At 39.5% G+C, this 18,669-nt stretch overlaps 1 protein-coding gene across 1 annotated transcript in view; it reads left to right on the top strand.

The window, feature by feature from the left end:
• Positions 1-13,859: 13,859 nt before the first annotated feature.
• The window catches only part of sav1 (salvador family WW domain containing protein 1), a 72,571-nt gene continuing 67,761 nt past the window's right edge, over positions 13,860-18,669 (top strand). Inside the window, exon 1 of the mRNA XM_028821352.2 lies at positions 13,860-14,183. Coding sequence (XP_028677185.1) covers positions 14,090-14,183 — 94 coding nt within the window. The 5' untranslated portion in view covers positions 13,860-14,089. The remainder of the gene's footprint in view (positions 14,184-18,669) is intronic.

Raw genomic sequence — 18,669 nt, 5'->3', positions numbered from 1 at the left:
CAAATGTGTTAAGGCTTGCAATTTTTGCACGATTTATTACTGCTTATCATGGTGCTTTACTGTCAAGGAGGACTGACTTGTTCTCTTGGGCTGCATGATTAAAGGTCTTGTGTATGATACCTCACAGCTACCGTAACCCCAGTGCAGCTTGGAGGACTGGTGATAACACATGCACAATTGGTAGCAGAAGAAGTGACTTTAAGGTCCAGTTTTATGTCACCAAGAAGAAGTGACAATGCTCATTTGTTCAACTGGTAGCCAGATGAACTTGATGGACTTTCTTCTGTCATTTCTAAACTGGCAAGCTTGGTATTTTTCACAGGAAGGAGCAGTTAGGATAGCCTATCTACAAAGTACCTACCCTCTACCACACTTTAATGTTAACTTAAGAACTGTGTCAGACAAAGGAAGAGGTATACTGTGTTTATAATGTTTGTAAGGAGGATGTGGGCATTGGAATGGGGTTCTGTAAGGAGCAGAGGTGTAGTTTAGGCTTATTGAAGAATATAATAATAATAATTCATTACATTTATATAGCGCTTTTCTCAGTACTCAAAGCGCTATCCACACCGGGAAGTGAACCCACAATCTTCCACAGTCTCCTTACTGCAAAGCAGCAGCACTACCACTGCGCCACCTGTGAGGACAATATCTCTGTGTGTAGATAAAATTAGACATCATATAAAACAGACACAGACTGTGGCAAGTGTTCTAATGAGTCAAACGGTGAACTCCCCATTTTAAAACTAAATGAGCTACACTGACAGATATTCAAAGAGATACCACAAGTATGGTAAGGTCAAAACTTTGCTATTTTGATAGTGACAATGAGTTGTTTCGTGCTTGTTCCAGGCTATTGCTGGGAGAGGCTCCAACTTCCCCTCAACCTGGACTGGATAAGCGTGTGAAGAAAATGGACGGATGAATGAACCTGAACTGCATTGTCTTTGCTATTCTGAAGTGGGCAAGGAGCCAGTACCAAAGGGTTACATGGGCATGCCATTGGGTTAATATTTTGTAGCAGCTGGAATCTTAGCTCTTAAAATATATATTGTTCAAACTACAGTATTTACAAGGGATGAATATAACCTTTTGAGCCTGATGTGTTAAGAGAAACATCAGTAAAATCAAATAAGTTCTGTTTTTCAACATAATCTCCATCGGCACTAATACGTTTTGTTACACCCGTCACAAAATGTTTCTGCACTACTCAAATAAATTTTTTTGCGTTGTTAATTGAACCCACGCTTGTGAACCTGACTTGATGTCTCCTCACTGGCACTGCGACTCCTCTTGAAGTAGCGCTACGGCTTGGCACACACACAGGACCAGATTTGAATAAGTTCGATGGATGTGACAAAGCTTTGGATACACCGTGTCAGAAGCATCAGAGGCTTTTGTAACCCATGCAGTGTGAGCTTGCGGGTATTGTGAAGCCTGAAAGCATCGACCGCTTTCTTTGCCTTTTTCCCTGAATGGCTGCTGCAAATGGCAAAGCAAATCACAATATTTACCATTTATGTGATGCTTTTTAGGCAGATAATCTGGTCTACACCCTTAAAATCATACTAAGTTGTGCACCTCATCTTCTCATGCCTAGCTTGGAGCATCAGTTGCTTTGGTATAAGAAAATTACCATACTTGTTCGGACTCTGGGACATAATGAAATGTGCAAGTTTCAGTCCCAGTTGTTACATTTCTCCTAGCTTAAGATTCTCATGGGAAAACATACAGCACCTCATAATGACAACGTGAAAAAAGTGTACTTGAGGTTTTTGCAAATTTAATAAAAATAAAAAAATCTGAGAAATCACATGTACATAAGTATTCACAGCCTTTGCCATAAAGCTCAAAATTGAGCTCAGGTGCATCCTGTTTCCCCTGATTATCCTTGAGATGTTTCTGCAGCTTAATTGGAGTCCACCTGTGGTAAATTCAGTTGATTGGACATGATTTGGAAAGGCACACACCTGTCTATATAAGGTCCCACAGTTGACAGTTCATGTCAGAGCACAAACCAAGCATGAAGTCAAAGGAATTGTCTGTAGACCTGCGAGACAGGATTGTCTCAAGGCACAAATCTGGGGAAGGTTACAGAAAAATTTCTGCTGCTTTGAAGGTCCCAATGAGCACAGTGGCCTCCATCATCCATAAGTGGAAGAAGTTCAAAACCACCAGGACTCTTCCTAGAGCTGACCGGCCATCTAAACTGAGCGATCGGGGGAAAAGGGCCTTAGTCAGGGAGGTGACCAAGAACCCGATGGTCACTCTGTCAGAGCTCCAGAGGTCCTCTGTGGAGAGAGGAGAACCTTCCAGAAGGACAACGATCTCTGCAGCAATCCACCAATCAGGCCTGTATGGTAGAGTGGTCAGACGGAAGCCACTCCTTAGTAAAAGGCACATGGAAGCCCGTCTGGAGTTTGCCAAAAGGCACCTGAAGGACTCAGACCAGGAGAAAGAAAATTCTCTGGTCTGATGAGACAAAGATTGAACTCTTTGGTGTGAATGCCAGGTGTCACGTTTGGAGGAAACCAGGCACCGCTCATTACCAGGCCAATACCATCCCTACAGTTAAGCGTAGTGGTGGCAGCATCATGCTGTGGGGATGTTTTTCAGCGGCAGGGACTGGGAGACTAGTCAGGATAAAGGGAAAGATGACTGCAGCAATGTACAGAGACATCCTGGATGAAAACCTGCTCCAGAGCGCTCTTGACCTCAGACTAGGGCGACGGTTCATCTTTCAGCAGGACAACGACCCTAAGCACAAAGCCAAGATATCAAAGGAGTGGCTTCAGGACAACTCTGTGAATGTCCTTGAGTGGCCCAGCCAGAGCCCAGACTTGAATCTGATTGAACATCTCTGGAAAGATCTTAAAATGGCTTTGCACCAACGCTTCCCATCCAACCTGATGGAGCTTGAGAGGTGCTGCAAAGAGGAATGGGCGAAACTGGCCAAGGATAGGTGTGCCAAGCTTGTGGCAGCATATTCAAAAAGACTTGAAGCTGTAATTGCTGCCAAAGGTGCATCGACAAAGTATTGAGCAAAGGCTGTGAATACTTATGGACATGTGATTTCTCAGTTTTTTTATTTTTAATAAATTTGCAAAAACCTCAAGTAAACTTTTTTCACGATGTCATTATGGGGTGTTGTGTGTAGAATTCTGAGGAAAAAAATGAATTTAATCCATTTTGGAATAAGGCTGTAACATAACAAAATGTGGAAAAAGTGATGCGCTGTATGTGCAAACATTGCCTATACAGGTTTTGTAAAAATGGAGCTAAAGCCAAAGGCGAAAAACACAAGAACAGGAAATGAAAGGAGGATTAGTTTGTTTTTTGTAGTTTTCAAAGATGCTGGTTGTCAAGTTTTTTGTCGTCTGTCTATAGTACAATGAAGTTCGTCCTTGCATGTCTTTTTAGACGATTGACAAAATTATGAATCAGAACACCAGAATGAAGTAAAAAAAAAAGTTTAATTATGACTAAGTCTAAAAAACAAAACAAGGATTTGTTTCAAATATTTTGAAATTTGAAGTAACTGTGGGTTGCGCTTCTGCCTCACAGTAAGGAGACCTGGGTTCGCTTCCCGGGTCCTCCCTGTGTGGAGTTTGCATGTTCTCCCCGTGTCTGCGTGGGTTTCCTCCCACAGTCCAAAGACATGCAGGTTAGGTTCATTGGCGATCCTAAATTGTCCCTAGTGTGAGCTTGGTGTGTGAGTGTGTGTGCCCTGCGGTGGGCTGGCACCCTGCCCAGGGTTTGCTTCCTGCCTTGCACCCTGTGTTGGCTGAGATTGGCTCCAGCAGACCCCCGTGACCCTGTAGTTAGGATATAGTGGGTTGGATAATGGATGGATGGATGAACTGTGACATCATTTTATAGTAAAATACCCATGCAACGGTGATATCACACTGATCTAAAGAAAAGGGAAAAGATTGAGGACTACTATAAAGTACTTTGTTATAATTGAGATATAATTAAGCAAAGAAACTAATGAATAAACAAAAAAAGAAACCCAATGGAAATAAACCAGATCAGCATACTTTAAACAAATAAAAGCCTAAAAACAAAAGCGTTTTCACAATTCACAAAAATTCTAAAACTAAGGGAACAAATTCCAAAAAGAAAATCAAGGACCAAAATTTCAACCCAATTACTGAAATTGTTCCAAACGTATTGCAAAGGAAGGAAACCTTCAAAATGTAAAGCAAACCAAAATTCTCAAAGCAAACATTGTCAAAAAATGAGAACAAACTTAGCTATAGCAAAAGATCCACTTTAATAAAGTGTCTGTGTGTGTGTGTGTCCATCTGGTTGCTATGTCTCTTTCATTCCTAACATGGGGCATCACAAACATTTTTAGTAATAAAATGCTTTGCATTTGTCATTCCAACAGACAGTGCAACATAAACATTAACACTACTTTACGAATCCCATATCAAATGGCATATAATAGAATAATGGTGCACTGTAAATGTTAACACTGAGGTCTGCATTCATTATTTAGAATTCAAGCTGTTTTAGATGGGTAACACAGCTAGTAACTAATAAACTTTACAAAAACGATCAAATCAGACAACAAAGGTCAATGACTAAGGTTAGGATTAGATGCTCCAGCAATGACACTGAGGCGCGAGGAGCTCTTAAATAGGGCCTTGGGTGCCTGCTCCAACAGCATTAGAACCACCCTGTGCTCTACATTAACAAACATAAATATACTGTAGTGATTAACTACAAGGAGTAATAATTAAACTTGCCAAAAACAATGAAAACAAAGTAAAATGAGTTGTGTTTGAGGGAAAAAGATCTCAGCATGATCCTAACACGCATGTAGTGAGAGGAGTGACATGCCCAGCAACAGATGCCTTTGTCCTACACAAACAGCAATGACATGACATCATAATTGGGTTCAAAAATAATAATACACAGACTGCAAACGCCAAAAATAAAAAATACTGACATTACTCAAGTTTCATTCTCCATAGGCAATGGATTGAACTACTCCAAATAGTATCTGCTGTCTATGATTGTCCAATTATCATTTGCTCCAAGATCCTGTCATGGATGTCAAAGGCTGCCCACAACTTGGGTCATCCTCGAGAAGCATGGTGCCACAACTGATTTCTTTACCCCACATTTTGACTGTGGCATATGATGAGGACTGGTCCAGGTACACATTGATTAGACAAGAAGGAATCTCTGTAGGCAGATTGTTCTTTGGTATTAGCAATTCAGTAATGGCACAATACTTCAACATCCATGTTGACTTGCCTTGGAAACAAGAAATCTACATTATGAACCTTAAATACTAAACACTTGTAGTTCACACACTTTACTACATTTGAGCTAAACTTTCATCGCTTACAAAACCAGCACCATAAATTATAACTCAAGTCATGGCTCAGTGTTTTTGATCACCCGTCACAGTGTACAATGAGTATCATAAGCAAACATTCTTTTTTGAAGCAGGCAAGTGAGTAACAACTGACGGTGTGTGTGTGCCATTCTGAGAAAAAATGGCCAAAACTAAGGTTTAAGAGGTTGTGAGTACTGCATATAACTGGTCTCCTGATGTGCCTTCAGGAGTCATGAGAAGATATCACACAGTACAACAAGCACATCCATTCTATTCACCTAGATTGTCCAAAATAACATCAAGTTGAGTTTTGAGGGTACCTAAAGTTCTATTCTATACCATGCTACTTGGTAATTTATTCCATGTGTCTGTGGATCTCTGCATGAAGAAAAACCTTCTAACATGTATGGGAAATCTGCCCTCAAGTTTCCAATGGTGTCCCTGTGGCCTTGCTGAAGGATTTATTCTGCAGTAACAGCTGGAATCTACTGTACTTATTCCTATTATTATTTTAAACACTTTGATCATGTCACCTTTAAATCTCCATTTGTTTAAGTTGAAAGAGGATTCAACTCCTTCAATCTGTCCTCATAGCTCAGTCCTGGAATCAGTCTAGTCACACTCCTTGGAACTTCTCTAAAGCTGCTGTCTTTTCGTGTAATATGGAGACCAGACTTGTATGCGGTATTCCAGGTAAGGCCTCACTAGTGTAGTCTATAACTTAAGCATAACCTCCCTTGACTTGTACTCCACACATCAGGGTGCTATATAACCTAACATCCTATCAGTGTTCTTGATCACATCGGCCCACTGTCTGGATGTAGATAATGACGAGTCCATTATGACCCCCAAGTCCTCCTTATAAGGGGTACTTTCAAGTTTTACACCTCCGTTTGTCTATTTAAATCTAACATTTTTATGCCCTACATGTAATGCTTTACATTTGCTTACTTTAAATTTCATCTGCCACAAATCTGCCAAAACTTATATGCTATCCAAGACCCTGTGTAACAATTTAGCTGATTCTACATCATCTGCCTTTCTACCTAGTTTAGCATATGGAGAAATGTCAATTCTGCTATGGCCTTTATGCACAACCCTGCCATGGATGTATATTAATTTGACCACCAGCCATAAAACATCAAATCAGTGACAGACCTGTGGCCAGACAAAGCCATTGCTGAATGGAGCCAACAGAGGCTAAATTGAGAAAAAAGAATGGGCTTTGGCCAGTCAGTTAACACCTGACTGTAAATGGGTTCCATCTCTGTGGTGGACTGGCGCCTGGTTCAGGGTTGATTCCTGCCTTGAACTTAATCCTGTCACTGAAGGCTTTGGGTCAACATTAAGCAGGTTTGAGAATGCCATGTTTTTACATTACAGCTGCAGTACCAGAAGAGGTGTATGACAATATATTGTAACGGATGTGATATACCAGCAAGTTATCCTTCTACCATCCATCCATTTTCCAACCCGCTGAATCCGAACACATGGTCACGGGGGTCTGCTGGAGCCAATCCCAGCCAACACAGGGCACAAGGCAGGAACCAATCCTGGGCAGGGTGCCAACCCACCGCAGGACACACACAAACACACCCACACACCAAGCACACACTAGGGCCAATTTAGAATCGCCAGTCCACCTAACCTGCATGTCTTTGGACTGTGGGAGGAAACCGGAGCGCTCGGAGGAAACCCACGCAGACACGGGGAGAACATGCAAACTTCACGCAAGGAGTTTAACTGCGAGGCAGCAGCACTACCACTGCGCCACCGTGCCACCATCCTTCTACCAGCAAAAAATCAAACAGAACATTCTGTTGCAGTTGTCTAAAGAACACAAAAACTAAATCATATCATCTTGTCCAATTACTCCCACTGATTAATAGTAATGGATTTACTAATATATTGCAAAAAAAAAAAAAACAATGAGTCCAAAAACTCCTTTCTGCATTTGTTTGTGGCACTGTAATGGTATGGATTATATTTACATGGTGCACTTTGGGTCTCTGGGTATGTGTAGTGACACATCTTGTGGAATATCAGCTCTAGCTCTTTGATTCACACATGACCTCAGGCTGCACCAGTCCGAGGAGGTCCTGTATGTGTGACAGGGGCTCGTAAGTGTTGTCTATAAAGAGACCTAATGACTTTTTTGTGCTCTCGTGTGTTCAGTTGACTTTATGTCAGAGTGATTTCTAGACTTCTACACAAAAGCACCAATTTAGTTAAAATTATGTGTATTATTTCTCATTGCTCACATTTTAGGGGATTATGGACAGAGGTAAATTGTGTAATGCATTTTTAAATGCGGTATTTCAAAGAATATTGAGCAACCTCAAAACCTCAGAGCTATGACCAACGTAAATATTTGTTGGGGATGTACTAGTTTGCATGTTGCAAATACTCGACCATTATTTATAACATCCAAGAAATGAGCATCATCTGCTTTACTGTATCCATTAAAGAAGCTGGGAATATTTAGGGTAAACAAAGAAGAAGAAAAAAACAGAAGCAGAATTTTATTCTTGCTCGTAACTCCCATTTGAGCCAGATGTTTTGACTTTTTATGAACAAATGCAGTGTATGCAAGGAGGAGTTTCCACATGCCAAGAAATCCGCCATGAGTAATACATTTTCAATGTAAGCGTTTCTTGCCACAGTTCAAATCCTCATGCAGGGCACTTTTTCCTTCCTCAGTTTGAGTTTATCAGTAACATCTGCAGAACAATTCAGATTCTGGTGCACTGCAGTTAGACTTTATTTCTTCATTTCAAAAATATGGAAACATTTATTGTTAGACTGGATTTTTAAAGAGACTTGAGCCTTTTTTAATAGATTTTTTTCTAACACTGGAAATCCCCAGATCATTGTTTGTTCTTCTGAATAACACAGGAGGGAGACTCGTGACATCTACCAGTAACTCCTTAGGAATAGGATTAACTATCAAAATTTAGGATAACGGAAGAGAGCCAGATGAGCTGTTAATAACTCACTTTCAGCACTTAATACATTTATATAATGCAGGCTTTTATTAAAGTTTATTATATTGTAAGTATACCAGAATGACATGAAGAAGCTCTGCAGTGTTTCAAACTGAGTGGGGATCCTTGCTCTTCAGGTGAGTCTGAGTGACGATATCTGCTTGGATATCTCGGTAAATTCTCAGTAGTAGATGACTTACTGCACTCTCAAAACAATGCAGTCATTCCAAGTTAAACAATGTTTGTTTAAGTAACTTTGTTGAACATACAGTACTACATTTCACATTTACAATTAACAAGGAAAGAGAACTGACCTAGGAAAGATACACAGAAGCAAGGCTGGCACACCTCTGACCTGTTTTCCAAAGTCACAAGATGTAGTCGTTTTACCAAGTTGTGCATTGGCTTAATGCTGAACCTGAAAAATAAATATTTGCTCTTATCACGAAATACAGAAGGATTATGCTACAATATTTTTGTACAATAATTTCTGACATTTGCATTTCTCACACCAAACCCTAAACACATAAAAGTATGCATCATATATAAATGGACTGTTTATTGAAAATGGATTAACAATGAATATTTTATTTTATACATTTGTGACATCTTGAATTGCACATTATGATTAGAAGAGGCTGGACTGCCAGCTGGCCTAGGTCTTCCAGATTTTAATTTTCAGCTTTCAGTTCTCCATAGTTTGTTTGATTGATACTTCACCCTCACTGGAGTTTTTGTTTTTCTTGCTTACTTGAGTTTAAATATATTAAAGTTTTAGAAAGTGAGGAAATGTGAGGATCAAAGTTTAAATTAGTGTGGAAAGTAATGCAAACATTTTGAATGGAATAAGCCAAACTATACCCTTTGAATTAAGAGTCATCAGTGTATCCTTACTGCATTGTATTCAGCCCTTGAAGGTTTCACATTTTATTGTTAAACAGCATTGAATTACAGTGGATTTAAGTTGGCATTTTAATATTAATCAACAGAAAAAAACTTCAATGTCAAATTGAAAACAGATCTCTGCAAAGTGTTTTAAATTAATTGCAAATGTAAAACACAAAGTAATTGAACACATAAGTATTCAGCTACATTGGGTCAGCATTTAGTTGATGAACCTTTGGCAGCCATGACAGCCATCGACCTGTGTGTGTTGTTCTCTGTCAGCTTTGCACATCTGGACTCTGCTATTTTTGTCCACTCTTCTTTGAAAACTTCTCAGGCTCTGTCAGGCTGCATGGGGATCATTAGTGAACAGTCTCTGTCAAGTCCAACCACAGATGCTCAATTAGATTGAGATCTGGACTCTGACCTGGCCACTAAAGGACATTAATATTGTTGTTTTTAAGCCATTCCTATGTAGCTTGAGGTTGTTGTCTTGCTGGACAATAAATCTTCTTCCAAGGCGCAGGTTTTTTTCAGATTGCATCAGGTTTTCCTTTAGAATTGCCCCTATGTTTTGCCGTATTCATTTTCCCCTCTACCCATGCAAGTCTTCCAGGGCCAGCTGCAGAGAAGCATCTCCACAGTCTCATGGTGCCACCATCATGCTTTGTGACAGGGATGGTGTGTTTTTGATAATGTGCAGTGATAACCATGGTATTTAGTCTGATTTTAAAAAAGCTCAACATTGGTCTCATTTGACCATAGAATCTTCATCAAGCTGACTTCAGAGTCTCCCATGTGCATTCTGGTAAAAACACTGAGGTTTTCTTCTTCTTTTTTTTTTTTTAAATTGCAGCTTCTCCTTTGCCCCCCACCCATAAAGCTGTGACTAGTAATGCACCCGAGCAACAGTTGAGCCTCCAGTCTCAGCCATTTTGGCCTGTAACTCCTTCAGAGTTCTCATAGGTTGTTTGGTGGCCTCCCTCACTAGCCTTCTACTTGTATCATCATTCAGTTTTTTATGGATGGTTGGGTCTAGGCAGAGTTACAGCTTTGCCATACTCTTTCCATTTATTAATGATTGATTTAACTAGGCTCCAAGTAATATTCCATGACTTGGACATCTTCTTGTCTCCATCCCCTGCTTTTCAGTCACCATTTCATGGAATTGCTACGAGTGTTATTTTGTCTTCATTGTGTAGTTTAGGCCATGGTGATGACTCACCACAAGTTGAACCTTCAAGATAAGGTGCACTTAGACTACAATCAGTTGGAACCCCAGAAAAGTGATTGTCATTGAACTAATGATGTGACTTATAAAACCAATGAGCTGCCCCAGTGAGGATTCAGGTGTGTCATATTAAAGGGGGTGAATACATATACAATCAGTTATTTTGTGTTTTATATTTGATATTTGTAGTTAATGCAGGCCACTTTGTTGAGATCTGTTTTCACTATCACATTACAGAGGCTTTTTCTTCTAATCAGCATCATAAATCCAAATGTTTTATAATTAAAATGTGAAAACTTCCATGGTCTTGAATACTTTTCATAGGCACTATATAAAGACATATTAAGTGTGTTCAATATAGGCTGTGCAACTACTACAACTAGCTCAATGTAAATTTACTAAGGCGGGATGAGCAATACATGACATATTGTGACCCAGTGCTACTACAGGTATAGGAACAGCTAGTAGTCCAATCATGAATGAATCACTCTAGTTTATTATTAAATAAATCCATTACGTCAGTGCTACTACTAGAAGGAATTATGTCAGTAAGAGTGTATGTGTTATTTATCTGGTGATTATTTTCATCAAGACTTGAAGATTGATTAAAATTTCATTTTTAAACTTGGACACTCTAAGGGTGAAATCCGGCAGGTTTAACTCCCTTTGCTCAAAGAAATCTCATTAGAGTGTGTTGTTTAACAACAGTGCTATCCTGCAGAGGAGCATCCACGTTCATTTGACCTTAGCTTCAACTAGTCTAATGGCAGAGCGGTGTGCTATGCGTGTTCAAATTACCCATAAGCCACCGCAAACATGCGGTATTGTGTCAGCTTCCATCTATTGTGATTATATTGTAATTTTCAAATTGCTTTTACTTTTAGATTTAGCCTTGTATCTATGGTTGGTAAATGTTGCTTTCATGATGTAACAAGATAAGCTTCAGTCTCTTTCATGCTGAAATAAGGTAACTTTTTGCAATCCAATTTAAACAGGTGTCGGTCTCCAAATTGTTTAAAAGTCTGTGATTTTCTCCTTCCTTTTTCAAAGTCTTAACTTGCTTAGGTAGGGTCACTTATTACTGCACAAATAATTATAATTATTTTATCCATCCATCCATTTTTCAACCCGCTGAATCCGAACATAGGGTCACGGGGGTCTGCTGGAGCCAATCCCAGCCAACACAGGGCACAAGGCAGGAACCATTCCCGGGCAGGGTGCCAACCCACCGCAGAATTATTTTATAATGGACTTAGAGGGCGTAAAATCTAATTCCATTAAACAAACTCTTACTGCACTTTATTAACCAATATAAGATTCACAATAAATCCTGAATTTCCCAAAGAGACGAATGTATTTGATTGGACACTGCAGTTAAGTAAATTCTAAAGACAATTAGTAGCACCAGAGCACAGGCAGTTTTGCTGTATCAAAGCAGGAGAATACCATGTTATGTTGCAGGGTTAAGAAAAATGAAAGGATAGGGAAACTTACTGGAACTTAAAAACTTAACGTTTTCACTTTAACATTTTAGAGTCATCTTATGTTGATCAGTCTATAAAGTTCTATCTATCAAATACTTTCTCAAACCCACTAACTCCAGTTTAAGGTCGTGGGTGTCCTCACCCTGTCAACATCAGGATTAAGGAAAAACCAACCCTGGACTGGATGTGACCCCTTTGCAATGTCCACTCACACATATAATGGGGACTATTAAGAATCGCCATATAATCCAACATGTATACCACCATTAAAAAGTTTTTACACCCCTAGAAATTTTCATGTGTTTGTTAGAAATTGATACCTTTTTTATCAAGATTCCACTAATTTGATTTAAAAATACAATCAAGACAGTAATAGCATTGCTAATGGTTATTACTGCTTGAAGTGACTGATTTTTTTATTTATTACTCACATATGACTGCAAAGGCTTCTTCCTTAAATACTCACCAAACGTCAATGTCCCCTGCAACAGAGAAAAGACAACTCTGGAATGCTGGCCTTAGAGACAAAGTTTCAAAGATGCAGCCATATCAGATACTATGGCATGTAAAAAAAGAAAAGGTTAGAATGTGCAAAAGAATCACAGAGACATTAGGCAGAAGATGACTACAAAAGCACATCATGGGAAGGGTCCTAGAATTGTCTTTTCTTTGTTGCAGATGACACTGGTTTTGGGTATATATATATTTAAGGAAGATGCCAATTGAGGACCTGTTTGTTTTTTTAAACTACACAACTCTGATGTCTTTATCCTGTTATGCAGTTGTGCATCTGGGACTTCACTTTCTTTTTCTATCCTGGTTAGATTCGGTTTGCCCTCATCTCTCAAGACAGTAACAGTTACCTTTACATGAAATCTTCATTTTGCTGGCAATATGTCACAAGGAATGACCTTCATTTTGCCAAATAATAATAATAACAAAACAAATGACAGACATGTTTCTTGAGAAAGCGGTTTCATCTTGGCCATTTCTGAACCCAGAACTAAGCTTTAGGAATACCATTACCTTGTAACCCAAGTGAACGGAACAACAGGTTTCAGTGGTGCTGATGAAATTCAAAAGGTTTCGTTAACCAATTAGCATTTAAACATGACTAATTAAGGATAAGCTCTGGGAGCTGAATGTTACAACACTGAAGAAATTTAGTTATATGTGAATAATAAATTTAAAACAAGTCTTTTCAAGTTGTAATAGTCATTAGCAATAATACTAGTGTGCTGACTGTTATTTACAAATCAATTTAATGATATCTAGATAAAAAATGGTACCAATTTCCATCAAAAGAATGAACATTTCTGAATGTGTCCAGACATTCTCTGAGAGGAAAACTGCTAATGTAGTAAAAGATGAAGTCCAAATAACTCAATACAGAAAATGGCAAAAAGGCATGTGTGTCTCTTACAATACTTTTGATACTTACTGGTGACCCGCCCCGGTAGTTTAACGGTCCAGCTAGAAATCCTCAGTTTTACATGCACATAGGAACAAGCACACGAAGCTCTTATTTCACGTTAATTCTACGCCAATTAAAAGGTTCGAACTGTCAACGGCAAAATCAATAGTTACGAATAAAGAATAAACAAAAACAAAACCCACAGGCGCCAACTTAATTTATTTTTCCATTATTGTATCTCCGGCCGAACTTATTACGCTTATTTCGCTCACTCCCCTTGTGGATTTGGACAGTATTAAATTATGCTCCAGTTCACCCCAGAGTTAAATAAGAAAAGCGAACATCTGTATCAGTATGTTTGTCTGCATTAACCCCTACTATACTGGACAGGATATCGGTCAACGCACAGGTAGACAGCTCCAGTTACGCAGGCGAGCGCGAGGAGGCGCATTCCTGGTCTCTCAGGCACGAGCATTGACGCGCGCCACTTTAAACCTTCCGACGTCGCCCGCGGACCTTCCGTACCGAGTACCGCGTTGTGCCTTTCAGTGAGTCGGGTGCCTCGCTTGCGGGGGGTGCCGTCGGGCTCCGCCAAGTAAGCAATGCCCTCCTGTTTACCTCTCCAGCTGTAGGTGTGCAGTTTGCTGTGCGAATTGTCGGCTGAACTTTGTAACTGCAGCGTTGTTTTGTACTTTTAGTTTTATTTAATGCATTGATGTCGTCCCCACCTCTTCGGACATGCTGTCAAGAAAGAAAAGTAAGAACGAAGCTTCAAAGCCTGTCGAGGTGCAGGGCAAGTACGTGAAGAAGGAGACGTCGCCTCTGTTGAGAAGTAAGTTTTTGTTATTTTGCTTTGGAGTAGTTTCCGCGATTTCTAGCGGTGCTCCGAAGGCTTTAATCTGGCGCTCGCGCTCCCACTTTACCAGCCACTCTGTTTGTCCGCCCCAAACGGCGCTACCGCGTCTGTTCGAGTGGACTGTCTTTGTAACACGAAAGCGCGCTGATTAGAAAGTGGCTAGTCCATAGGTACGTAACATCGCTTAAAAAAAAAACCGAACAGAAGTAGTTAGACCCAACTAAGTTTAAGATTCCAGTCGCCCAGTCTGTCAATTTGACGGGAACGAGCGGCCAGACTGTATGTCGTCCGACTTCTTCGCGATCCGAAGCAGCAAATCATAGCATGGAGTCTGGTTCTTGAGCCAGGAAAATCTCTGTGCTTGTTGTGACTGTAGTTGGCTTCGCCTCTTGGAAGAAGTTCACTTCTGTCCAAATAATAGCAATACAAGCAAATGTAACTTTAAAAAAATATCATTCAACCTGTCACGGTTGCGTTTTCCCCTTCACTGTATGTTCCGAACAATATGTAGCGCCTTGTTGTACAAGATGTTTTGAAAGATTATAAAGTGAGAGGAGTAAAAGGAGTAAGGTAGGAGGATCTGTTAAAAGGAAAGGGGCGAGAATGCAGCCAAAACTGCTCCGTAATTCATCAGACACTTTTAGGAGCTTTGATGTGAAACTGTCTGGAGCGGTTTCGTTGCGTCTTCTGCCTGCGTGTGTTCGTCTCTGGCGTCCTTTGGTGTGTAGTCGCGCTTGTGCGGAGTTCTGAGAACAGTGCTGTACCCGTGTTCTCACCTGCACTTTTCATGCAGCCGGGCTAGGCGCAAACGTTGGAAAATAAAAGTGAGCCAACGCGATTTAACTCTTCATAATGTCAGTTGGGCAACGTAGTTCGTGCAGTCCATTGCAGGTGATGTTAAGAAATGTGCCAAGTGTTCTATTAAAGAACTGGACTCGTGTATCCGTTCTGTGCTGGGTAAGCGTCTTATGTAATGCACATGTGGAATAGTTCTCTTTGAAGTTATTAGTCAGATTTATTGGAAAAATCAGCGTGTCCCTGTTGAAACATTGTGTTTTCTGTATACCACAGAGCATAGTGAATGGGTTGCTACCAAAATAAGTACCTAACCTTAAGAGGGTGAGCTCAGAGTTGGTCCGGCTTCCCATCTGGGTTAAATTGCTGCATTTATTATATTCCGCTCTTATCAGTGCTGAAAAGGGATTATGTCAGTGTGACTCTTTTATTGCTTTAATTAAATACTGAGGGAAGCAATCATTTAAGCTGTTATATACACAGTCTCGTAGGACTTTCGATAGTTGGATTTATGTTTGAAAAACTGGACTGGGCACTATTACCAAGTGACGCCCACAGGTGTAAATCACCAGGATACAAGTTCAATTCATCCATCGGATTAATAAAGTATCTATCTATCTATCTATCTATCTATCTATCTATCTATCTATCTATCTATCTGTCTGTCTGTCCACTTTCCTAATTCTCGTTTAGTCAGTGTTAGCTGCCTCCTGCAAAATCTGTGAGTTGTTTAGGTTTTGGATTAGAAAGGTCAGTTGAGCAAAATTACATCATCTTAGTGACTTCTGTATTGTTCTCAATCTTTTGCTTTGAGTTGTTGATCTGAACGCATCATAAAGAAAGTCGTTGCAATTAAATGGGCACACAATAACTGTAATTGTACATGTAAAGTGCGTAATCTTCCACCTTTCATACGTCCGTTTTTCTAATCCAGATGCTCCACTTTATGGTATTAACCATAGATGGTCTCTAGACCCTAAACTACATGCATTCATTCATTACACACCAGCTGACTTCCTATATGTTTAAATTTATAATCTACAAGAATATAATAATAATAAGGTAATATAAAATTAATTTAGAATTTATCATAGTCTAAGGTAACAAAAATGGAGCATCAATAGAGAGTATCTGTTCAACATTTTTATTTAGGCATGTTTACAACAAGAAAACACGAAATTTGAAATCACAGTTCATCCAGTAACAGAAAGAAATGAAATAAAACAAATAGCGACATGTCAGGTTAAAACGTACACAGTAATTTTAAAATATTTACATAATTTGAAAATGGATTCTTTGCTGCAATACTTTTAGCAGTTTGATAGTGTGTTTTTACATTGGATAATTACACAGTACATGCACAAGCTCTAAACCTCTGGAGTTTTTAAAATTATCTCCGATATTCCTTATTATAAAGATATATGGCACTGGGAAGAAAGGAGTTTGTAAAGTGATTTACATGGGGTTTTTAGAGTGACTTCCACCCCTGATTTACAGAAGTTAAGTTTGGCTTGTAATGGGTGTGCGTCATCAGTTGTGATGATTTCCAGTTTTTTTCAAAATTGCCCTCTGACCCTTCAGACACTTGAGATCTTTTTTCAGTTTACTCTGCATTTCTCTATATTAAAAACTAGGGGGCTTTGCCCTCTTCTCGCTTCGTTTGCCAACCCCTTTCCCCCCGCCAGCACTACGCGCCGTTGTGAAGAGGTAGGCTGAACGCACCCCAAGGAGATGTGGCCGCTCCTCCAAAACCCCTCTTAAACGGTGATACAATGGGAAAGAAAAAAGTTGTTTTTTTTTTTTTTTTTTTTACCTCCCCTTTGCTCGATTAACTGCTGGCTTGCTGCTGCTGCCGTGCTGCATGATCTGCATTTCGTGCAACGCTTCGAACATTTAAATACCTGTATAGCACCTGTCCTTTTGTATCGCGTGACGTGAAAGTGTCTGTCTCTCTTCAAAAGATCTTTTGTTGCAAGATTTTTTTTTATAATAGAGAGAAATAGCCATTCATTTTGAACTGTCTCAGTCCATTTCTGGAGTGTAGAGGACAGGGGTTCGTCTTGACAGCCTGAGACGTGAGGGCTCTGGTCATTTCACAGGGTCTCACGCGTATACATTACATACGGTACTCGAACTCAAGCTATGTGTGGGAGGAAAACTGGAGTACTCCAGGAAGAATGTTGAAATGCACAGCTGAGCCAGATTTGAACCCAGCACTTATTACTGTGCCACTCCTATAATTAAATTTATTACAAAAAATTGTTTGGAAATGTGTATTGACAAGAATTACTAGATTATCAAATTTTAGGGTGGAGTGGTGGCTCTGAGGCTAAGGATCTGCGCTGGCATCCCGAAGGTTGCCGGTTCGAATCCCCGTCACTGCCAAAAGAGATGCTACTCTGCTGGGCCCTTGAGCAAGGCCCTTAACCTTCAATTGCTCCAGGGGCTCTGTACAATGGCTGACCCTGCGCTCTGACCCCAAGGGGTATGTGAAAAAGATGCATTTCACAGCATGTTGTCCTGTATAACTATGTATGTGACAAATAAATGAAGAATTATTATTATTAACATTTAACTGTCCAGTTAGAATTAAATATTTAATATAGTTCAAAAATGTGTTTTTTGATTTAATAATTTTGACATTAATTATTTTTTATGTGCTGTCTTAGTTTATATCATTGAGTTGCTCTTCACTGTCTACTGATGTTCTTTCTTTTAATTTATCATGCATCAACTTTATGAGAAAAATGCGTATTTTATAATATGATTTGGTTGAACTAATAGTTGGTGGTCTGAAAATCATGTTGTTAATTTTGGGAGTTTTGGGGTGGGGGGAGGTTGTTGCATTTCTTTTCTGCATCACCTTGTGGCTGTATTGGAGACACTTTTGTCATTAGTGTTTGAAATTCCTCCATCACACTTAAAATCACATGCAGTCTTCACTGATAGCAAGTGTTTTTGTGTAGGGACCATAAACCTGAAAAAATAAGGTTTTAAAGACCTATCTGTTTCAGTGTTTTTGTCAAAGTAATTTTAATGAACAGTTTAAGTTCATATTCATCAGAATTTTAAAAAGTTGGTGCATTGATGCTTTTTTTTATTTTTTCAGAATTGTTTTCTTGTGTGTGTTCCATGTGATTGAGGTCTGATCTGGGGAACATGTTAATTTACACCCAGCTCACAGTGTTTTATTTAGCTAGAGCTTGTTAGGTAAACACAACGGGCTGCATGCCTGCTTTAGCACGTCAGTCCACAGTCCTTAATCTGAGCACAGCAGGATGCAAGAGTTTTCAGTTTCATCTTGAGTAAATACAGCCTGCTGTACTGTTGGCATTTTCAGATACAAACACCAGTGGTGTTTGGGAAATGGGAGTATAGCCTGCTTCCTGATGGGCTTAGCACTGGCAGATCTTTATCCCAACTTGAGACCTTTGTTTTATCACTAGTTTTTAGCTTTTTCTGCATTTTTTTTTATCATTTAAGGTAATATTGAAGTGGTGCTCCTTTGTTCATTTTCTTGAATAAGGCCATTTAGTCTTTGAAGGTTTGCTGTCTGTTTAAAGTTTTAACTGACAGCTGTGATTTTTTTAGCAATGATAATGTAATGAGATCTTTTGGTTTTATGCTGCATTGTAATCGCTGGTAATGCTGAAAATGTTCACTAAAT

Source organism: Erpetoichthys calabaricus, chromosome 16 (genome assembly GCF_900747795.2).
Source record: "Erpetoichthys calabaricus chromosome 16, fErpCal1.3, whole genome shotgun sequence".
NCBI classification, from domain to species: domain Eukaryota; kingdom Metazoa; phylum Chordata; class Cladistia; order Polypteriformes; family Polypteridae; genus Erpetoichthys; species Erpetoichthys calabaricus.
This window is presented reverse-complemented; position numbering and strand designations above follow the sequence as displayed.